At 31.6% G+C, this 9,047-nt stretch overlaps 1 protein-coding gene across 1 annotated transcript; it reads left to right on the top strand.

Moving 5' to 3' along the window:
- Positions 1-2,724: 2,724 nt before the first annotated feature.
- Positions 2,725-5,735, top strand: LOC111012220 (E3 ubiquitin-protein ligase PUB23). Its single transcript, XM_022286292.2, has 2 exons — positions 2,725-3,272; positions 4,776-5,735. Exons 1-2 carry the CDS (start codon positions 2,847-2,849, stop codon positions 5,580-5,582), a joined length of 1,233 nt encoding a protein of 410 aa, XP_022141984.1. The 5' UTR covers positions 2,725-2,846; the 3' UTR covers positions 5,583-5,735.
- Positions 5,736-9,047: the final 3,312 nt, after the last annotated feature.

The raw sequence follows: 9,047 nt of genomic DNA, 5'->3' as shown, positions 1-9,047 counted from the left end.
CAATAATCAATTCCATAATTGTGAGTGTATTTATTATTTGGCCAAATTTTGACATTCCTTTGGGCCAATCACAATTCGCATAAACAACAATACTAAAATCTCACAATTTATTCTTTAAATTAATGTTAATTGATTCTGAATGAAAATAAAATACCTTAAGTTATTTTCAACCACTAACAATAATATTTTTATGCATAAAAATATTCATAGAATTTAAAAAGCCTGCCTTGATAAATTGTTACTTTATCAATATAATAATCAACTTTTAATTAGCATAATATAAAAGAGAAATTAAATAGTCCTCTATATACGCCCACAGATGTTTGTAACAAATTATAAATATATGAATTAGAAATAATTAAAGAAAATAAAGCAAAAAAAAACTTTTAACTCTTTCTTTTGATTGAAGTGGTTCTAGGGGCTAGCACCGTTTTTCCTTTAAGCGGCACTCCAGTCGCAATCTCTTCTTCTTTTTATTTTTTATTATTTTTTCTCTTCTCTTTCTTTCTTTTAATTATTTATACTATTTGTTTATTTTTTTTAATCAAAAGAAGATCCATATCCTAATTAATTTGTTAATAAAGAAAATAATAAACTTTATCAAATCAATCAACTATAAATTTGAACAATTTTCAAATTAGATCATGCAAAATTGTTCAATAATTCATCAATTCAAATAATTCAATTAGCATTTTGTTTAAACAAATAGATTGCTAAAAGAATAACTTGCCTAAAAGTAATTCACCAAGATCCAGTAATCATCCATGCAAAACATGTTCTGATACCACTTGTTGGAAAATTTAAACAAACCCTAATTCATGATTATTCTAAAATAAAAGCCATAAAATTACAGAACAATCAAGACTAAGGATCTAAGCATGAAAGAAAACCAAAATCTATAAAGAGATTAGAATTACCTGAAACCATTAGATAGATTGACAATGATCTGCAACAAGTTGTGGTTTGTAGTCTTCCTCAACTATAGAGCAATACTCTCTGTTTGATTGGAGGATGCTCAAGAAGTATAGTGTATTGGGGACCATAACTATATATTTATATGTTAATCCTAGGTTTTCCATAATCTCCTAAGATTAATGGACTGATTTCTACTCAATCACACCACTAAATGGGAAGTTATGGACAAGTAATCAAGACCCATTAAATAGCCCAAATACAATAAAATTGTTCTTCAATTTGTTATCCACATATGAATTAATTATTAAATTATTCCAACATTGAGTCCATATTTTAGACAGAGTCGTATAAGTTTGAAAAATTTACAATTAAATTGAATTAGTAAAGTCCCTTCAACCCAACCAAATCGACCAATCAACGTGTTTCTTGTGATTATGTTTAAAGAGAAATGACCAAAAAGTCCACCCTCACACAACAATATAGATGGATAAAAAGGACGTGATGACAACACCCTAAACACTTCTATTGACAAAAAAAAAAAAAACAAAAAAACAAAAAAACCAAAAAAAAAGGAAAAGAAAAAGAAAAACGAACGATGAGTAATTCCAACGCCGACGCACCCTACCAAAAAGACTTAATTTTCTTCACTTTCCATCTCATTAATAATTAAGAATTATAATAATAATGTTCTCCAAAAATCAAAAGTCAAAATTTTGAACTTCCATTAAATTCTTCCCTCTCTTTCTCTCGCTCTCTCTCTCTCCATCCTTTTCAAATCCTTTGAAAAAGTCTCCCCCAATCTCCTCTCTCTATGAATAATTTTGACCTCATTTCTTTGAATAACTTTGTATACAATCTTTAAATTTTGAAAAAATTTGGAAGCAAATTAAAAAAAAAAAAGAGAAAGAAACTTTAAAATCTTAATTAACATGTTTTTTTCCTTAATTTAGAACCAATTGAAAAGACAATTCTCCTCCTCCCTCCGGATTAAAAAGCCTCTAATTCTCTAAATGAATTAGAAGATTTTTTTGTTGACACGAGTTAAACTCAACCGATTAAAGTATAGCTTACATCCTTGGAGATCAGAGGTTCACATCTTCTTATCCTTTATTGACTAAAAAAGGAAAAAAGGAATCTAGGATGCTCTTGTATTAAGAAATAAAAAGAAGAAAATATTTACCTATACATAAGTTTTAGGAGGAACGACTCTCCCACTTACTTTTCGATCTAACCTATTTTTATAGCTTAGAGACTCGACAAAAAATTTATATTATATTTTTAAATTTTTTTTATTAAAGATATTAGATATTTAATATATGAATTAAATTTACCTAATACATCAGCTTTTTTGGTTGAGTAGTGGTTTATTCATTCTTAACATAGGGTGGTTTCTTTTATGGTTCAAGAATTCGTGGTTGGCTGACTTTTGTTTATTTGGTTACAGTTCATGCCAACTCGTCATGAACCCCTGCCCTTCCCGACGTGGAGTCGCAACTCTCTTCCTATAGAAACCTCCTTCAACTGATTCAAGTGTTTCAGTCAGTAGGAAAGTAGATGCCTCTCCTGCAGGTCGAAACATTTCTTTTGTCTCGATGCGGTTCTCCCCAATGTCAGAGTATGAAGACCTGTCTTCAAACCCCTATGTTATAAGAATATACTAATAATTGTTATATATCTTATTTCATTCGAATTCTAGTAAGTTTTTAGTAAACAATCCATTTAAAAAGTTGTAAAAACTCATAGCTGCGAAAGTAATATTTTTATATAAAAGCCCCACAAGCCCCACCTCTCTCTCCCTCGAAACATTTTTTGACCTCATTCTTCGAAAATAACCTCTCTCCGTCCTCCTCCTCATATATAACCCCGACACACCACAGTCTCTCCAAAGACAAATCTCTCCAATTTAGTTCGATTCGATTTTATCTACGACGATGGCAGAGATCGAGGTTCCTCCTCACTTTCTCTGCCCCATATCTCTGCAGATGATGAGAGACCCCGTGACGGTCTCCACCGGGATCACTTACGACCGAGACAGCATCGAGAAATGGCTGCTGTCGTCATCTTGCACCAAACGACGATGTGGTGTTGCCATAAGCTGCCCGGTGACAAAGCAGCCGCTAAGCGACTCGGAGGATCTGACGCCGAACCACACGCTGCGGCGGCTGATCCAGGGGTGGTGCAGCCTCAACGCCCGGCATGGTGTGGAGCGGATCCCGACCCCTAAGGCGCCGGTGGAGCGAGGCGATGTCATGAAACTCCTGAGGGAAGCCATGAAAAATCCGAGCGGGAGGGTGGAGTGCCTGCGGAGACTGAATTCTCTTGTGAGAGAAAGTGAGAAGAACAGAACCTACTTGCAGGCAAGTACGAAGCAAATATGATGAAACTCATGTTTTCTTCTTCAACACTTTTAATGGTCTGTTTGTTTTTTTTTTTTTGGGATTTTGAAGAGGGTTCTAAAATTTGAATGGATTTCAAATGAGTTCCGTTGAGATTTCAATATTTAGGTCCTTACGAGCTAGCACTCCTCTTCTGCTTTTTTTGATGATCCGTTAAAAGTTTTGGAAAATTAGGTGCTGACGATTGTGTTCACCACTATTGAAAATTGATAAATAAGAGGAGGGAAACAATTTCTTTTTTAAAGTTTAAATAACGAGTGGTAGATTTTTCAACCGTGGTAAATATAGAAATAGGTGCTCACTTGTCATTTATTTTCCCAAATTTTTTACAGAAAAAAAGAAATTTCCATTTTTAAAAAAATTAAAAGATGTCAAAATTTTAGTAGCAGCGAGTACGAAGATAAGTGGAAGCTCTAAGTATGGTTCTTAGTTTTGTTTGTTTGAAAAATATTGTTCTTAGTTTTTAGACTAAAATCATTGGATTTCCTAGAATTTTAAAATAAATTGTTAAGGCTAGTTTTTAATAGTAACTTTAGTTTTCTGTTTTTATAAAATTGTTTAAAATGACGTTTGAATTATTATTTTAGGGAAAAAAAACAAATTTTTAAAAAGTAGAAAATATAGGTAGAAGTAGTATTTATAAATTTAATTTTCAAAATTTGAAAAACAAAATAATTTTCAATTCTGAGCTTAAGTTTAGAACAGAGGAGAAAATTTTAAAACAGTAGATAGGTTGAAAGTAGTATTTATGAGTTTAGTTTTCAAAAATTAAAAAAGAACAACGAAATTTTAAATTTGTCATATTTGAATTATTTATTAAGAAATTAAGATTGAAGGGCTTTATTTAAACTTATTAAACTTTTTTCCCTTCTAGCCAAAATCTAAACAAAATTTTTTAACTACGTACATTCTAAATCGTTTTCATTCCAAGATAAAAAGGTTAAGTCATTTCTGATATTTCAAATCGCAAAATTCGAAATACTTTACTGAAATAAGTAACAGGTTTGGGAGTTTGAGATGCTTTTTATGAAAACTAAATTTTAATATAAAGCACTTTTGAAAAAAGTAATAATTAAATAAGTCTTCTAAAACATTACTTAAAATGCGTTTTTTTTTTGAGTGGTTTAGATATTTTTAAGATCATTATATTCTTGTTCTTGTAACCAAATACTATAGAGATTTTAAAACTTCTACTAAATAAAGTAATTTTCACGGTACATTACTAAAAAACACTCTCAATCATATAAGTATTACTTTTGAAACTTAAGCACTTCTTCTAAAACCACCGAATTAATCCTTAAAACACTTATTTTAAAGCATTAATTTAAGCTTTTTAGGTATGGTTAAAATTTTCATAATCATTCTTGACCATGTTACACAACACCATGAAGATTTTGAATCGTCACCGCAAAATCATCCTAAATGCTTCTAATTAAAAATACACATTTTTTTCATGATTATCAGGATGCCGAATCCTTGGAGTTCTTAGCTTCCATGTTGAACAAAAACAACGACGAAGCCATAATCGAAGAAGCCATACAAATTCTTTCCAACATCAACTCTTATTCAGACACATTACTCCGACAACTTCTGTCCAAAAACACCGACATAATTGGCTGTCTAATCTCCATTCTCTCCAAAGAAACTGGATCCATCCCCTCTCGATCCTCCGCCATTTCCTTCCTCAACTCTCTCTACGCCGCCGCGGATGAAGCCGTGAAAACCTTCGCCAAAGACGACCTCTTCAGAGAGCTGACCCGAGCCATAACCGACCAGGTCGCCACCAAACCCGCCCTCCAAATCCTCCTCCACCTCGCCCCATGGGGGAGGAACAGAATCAAAGCTGTCCAAAACGGCGTCGTTTTCATCGTGATCGAGGTGCTTTTGAGCTCGAATGTTGGGAGGGAGTGCGAGCTGGCGATCGTGGTCTTGGACCGGCTGTGCGAGTGCGCGGAGGGGCGGGTGGAGCTGCTCCGGCACCGCGGCGGGGTGGCGGTCCTGGCGAGGAAGATTCTGAGGGTGTCACACTTGGCAAATGATAAGGTGGTGAGGATTTTGTACTCGGTTTGGAAGAATAAGTATGGGAATTGTGGGGTGATGGAGGAAATGGTGGAGGTTGGGGTTGTGGGGAAGATGTGTTTGTTGCTTCATGTCAATGGTGGGAGTTTGAAGACCAAAGAGAGGGTTAAGGAGATTCTTCTCCATTTGCAACCATTTGTTTCCAAGGTTTCTAAGTGTCTTCATCTTCCTCTCGGGTACGATCGGTTTTAGTTCATATACTAGTCGATGAATCAGAATCGTTATTTGTGACGTGATTATATATACGAATCATGTCTATTGATGACTAGTATATGTATATCTTCGATTGTTCGTCATATATATTTGATGTCAGTTAGATTTCAATTCAAACATTTTTTGTTTCAAGTGGTTTTATGGTTTTGTGTGTGTGGGTTTTCGTTGCTTCTTTGCTTGTACACTCCATTTAAAAGTATATTTTATTTATTATTTTAGAGTAAATTATAATTTTGTAATTTCTAGTGTTTTAGTTTGAGTTTCAATTTGGCTGGCTGGGTAATTCATAGGTTTGGTTTCTAAAGATTGTGTTTAATTTAGTTTAATATTTATACTCTAGAACTTTTAAGGTTGTGTTTATTAGGTCTTTTACCTTTAAATTAGTTTATAATATATTTCTCGAGCTTTAAATTTGTGTCTAATTAAGTCTCTAGCTTCGTTAGTTTAGCATTTACATTGGCATGCTAACTGTATTATTTAAAAGTTTGAAATAAGAATAAGATCGTCTAATACTATAAGAAATGAACTTAGGAAGTTAATGTCCAAATTCGAGGGCTTTATATTTTAATTCTTTTAAAAGTATATAAAGATCACTGAGTATGTGTTTGACATGTCTTTTAAAGTGTTTATGCAAAATTAAATGCATTTTTTAAAAAATTAGTAGTGTTTGGTTAGAATTTTAAAGATTGATTTTTAACCAATTAAAATAATTTTTGATAATCAGAAGTAATTTTAAAATTCTAAAAATAGATAAAAAAAAACTAAAGTGTTTTTAGATTAAATATTTAATTAGTTTTCTTCTTAATTAAAGTACTTGCAAAATAAATGTTTTGCACTAAAAAAACCTTTTTTAAAAGAATCATTTGACGAAGATTTTTTTTAAATAATTATAAAACAAATGACAAAAATAGTGTCAGGTTTGAAAATTATTCCAAAAGTAATGTAGATAAATCGTAGTCATTGGCTGCGATTTCAATGAAGTTGCAATCGTTGGCTGCGATTTCAGGCTAAATCGTAGTCCTTACCCGCGATTTCATTGAAGTCGCAGGCAAAGGCCGCGACTTCCCTTGGACGTGGCTCCACGTGGAGCCACGTCCCAGTGACGGGGCTGTGACTTCCCCTTGAACGATCGATTGTCGAGATCGCATAAAGAACAGCTGTAATCTTGGATGGCCAAGAGGCCTTAAAATCGGTGGCGTCGAACGGCATGTCGAACATGGGAGTGGGAATCGCATCGAAGAATATCATGCCGTAATTATTTCCCTTGGAATTCCAGTTCCAATTCGAATTCTCTCTCTTTAACCTCTCTTCTTTCTTCTGGAACGCGCATATATAAATAAAAAAACAGCATACAGATTTAATTTAGATGAATAATAGAGAAACTCGTCCATTTTATTTTGTTTATGTACTCTTAAGAAGTAACTATTTTAATCTCTTCATTCTCATTTTCATCTCATTTCTTTTAATCATGATTTTAGCATAACATTTCACTCATTAAGTTTATTGAATGTAGCCATAATTTGTATGACAAGGTTTTCAATGTGTATAAAATTTGTGTTAAAATTTTACCAATAAAAACTGGATTAGTAATTTTTTAAAGTATGAGGACTGCGAACGAACATTTTAAAAATACAAGAAATAAAATGAACGAAAAATGAAAGTAAAAAAATATAAAGATCAAAATAATATTTTATATATTTGTAAATATTTTAATAAAAGAAACTACGTATTCAAATTTCTAAAAACCCTAAACCATACCTTTTAAATTAGAAGCATTGAATTTTCTAGTAGGTTGAAGATGACCCGTTGAAATTCTAAAAGGGTAAACAAAATCTCATGAATGAATATATAAAAAATTGCAAAGAATTTTCCACAATAATTTCCTCTTCCAAACTTAAAATAAATTGTAGGCGACGACTCTAATTAAAGACTCAAATTCAAATCCACACTTTCTTTTTTCTTTTCTCTTCAAAAAATAAAAAACTTCAGACTCTTTCCTTAAACATTTTCTACAAATAAAAAATGAGAGAATTTTTAAAGTGTTTCACCACTTCCAATCGTTTTGTGCCATTTGTCAAATTTAATTAAAATATAATATTCTTTGAATCTAAAAGGGATCTTCAAACAAAATTCCAATCCTTATAATTAAAATTATGGAACAAAAAGAAGGAGAAAAATCAATAACCTTTTCTGTAGATTTTTGACTATTACTACACACACATTCCTTGACCACGCAAATTATATTCTTTACTTTTTCTTGAAGAAAAGTAATTAAGGAAAAGAAAAAAATGTGAAGGATTTGAATAATTTTGCCTTATGGCAGAGTTTGACTCGATATGTGTGAGATTTTATATGACTTTTGTTTACTTTAGAATAACTGTTGAAATCAAATGCATTAATGTTACATATGGACCGATATATATCAAACACAACTTATGGGAGTCATCATAATCAGCATAACTCACCTGTAATAGACAAATATTCATCTTCTTAAAGTCGGAGGTTCAAACTCCCACCCTCCCAATTTGTTGTATACTAAAAAACACAAGTTATAGCAAAGTTAAGTTTTATAGTTCATTTGATTATGCAATCCCATCTTATGCAATTTCAAATTTTGTATAGTTGACTTGGCTATATAGTCGGTTAATTAGTCCATATTATATAGTAATCTTACTTACGGTAATAAGTTTGATCGGGTTAGAATTGTAACACTAGAAATTTTAAGTTTCATAAATAACAGTAGTAATATCATTTCATCAAAACGAGCATAGCTTCATGGTAACTGACATATATCTCCAATTTAGAAGTTGTGAGTTTGACCTACCCTCCCACTAAATGTTTTGGATCAGATGTTGTTTGAACTTTAAGCTCTGATATTATTATTCGATCAAAATTTAGTCTCTGTACTCCAAATAAATCTTAATTTAGTCCTAGGTTAGTTTATTGTTAAATTTTCTTAAAATATTTAATCTTTATCAATCTTCTCTCTAAAAATTTGGGAAATATATACACATCGTGTCTTTTCTTCCATGAAATAATAGTATCTTTTTTCAAGTTAGACAAAAATTAACTTTAAGATTGACTAATTTTAAAATTTATTGAAAGTGTTGAGACTATATTTAGATATTTAAGAATACATATATTAAAATAGAGTAAGCTAGTCCTACAACACATGACTCAAAATGATATTTTAATCGTCATAAATTTTATTATACACAATAGTACTAACTCTTATAAGTTGTCAACTTAAGTACAACTCAAACTCAATTGGTCAAGAAATATATCATCGATTAAAAAATTGGAGGTTCAAACCTCTACCCCACATGTTAAACTTAAAAAAAAAAAAAAAAAAAAACTTTTACAAGTTACTAAAGTATAATTAAATGCCCATATAGCAATGCATTAGGAAGGTCTTCTTTAGTTCTTGGAATATTATTCAAAGAT

The sequence above is a fragment of the Momordica charantia genome, assembly GCF_013281855.1.
Source record: "Momordica charantia cultivar OHB3-1 chromosome 6 unlocalized genomic scaffold, Mcharantia_2.0 BLBB01000006.1, whole genome shotgun sequence".
Lineage (NCBI taxonomy): Eukaryota > Viridiplantae > Streptophyta > Magnoliopsida > Cucurbitales > Cucurbitaceae > Momordica > Momordica charantia.
This window is presented reverse-complemented; position numbering and strand designations above follow the sequence as displayed.

What these genes read in the sequence shown, in the direction of transcription:
- LOC111012220 (XM_022286292.2), top strand. Translation starts at nt 2,847, where the DNA reads ATGGCAGAGATCGAGGTTCCTCCTCACTTTCTCTGCCCCATATCTCTG. An exon ending in AGAACAGAACCTACTTGCAG is followed by an intron (nt 3,273 to 4,775) that starts GCAAGTACGAAG and finishes CATGATTATCAG; the next exon opens with GATGCCGAATCCTTGGAGTT.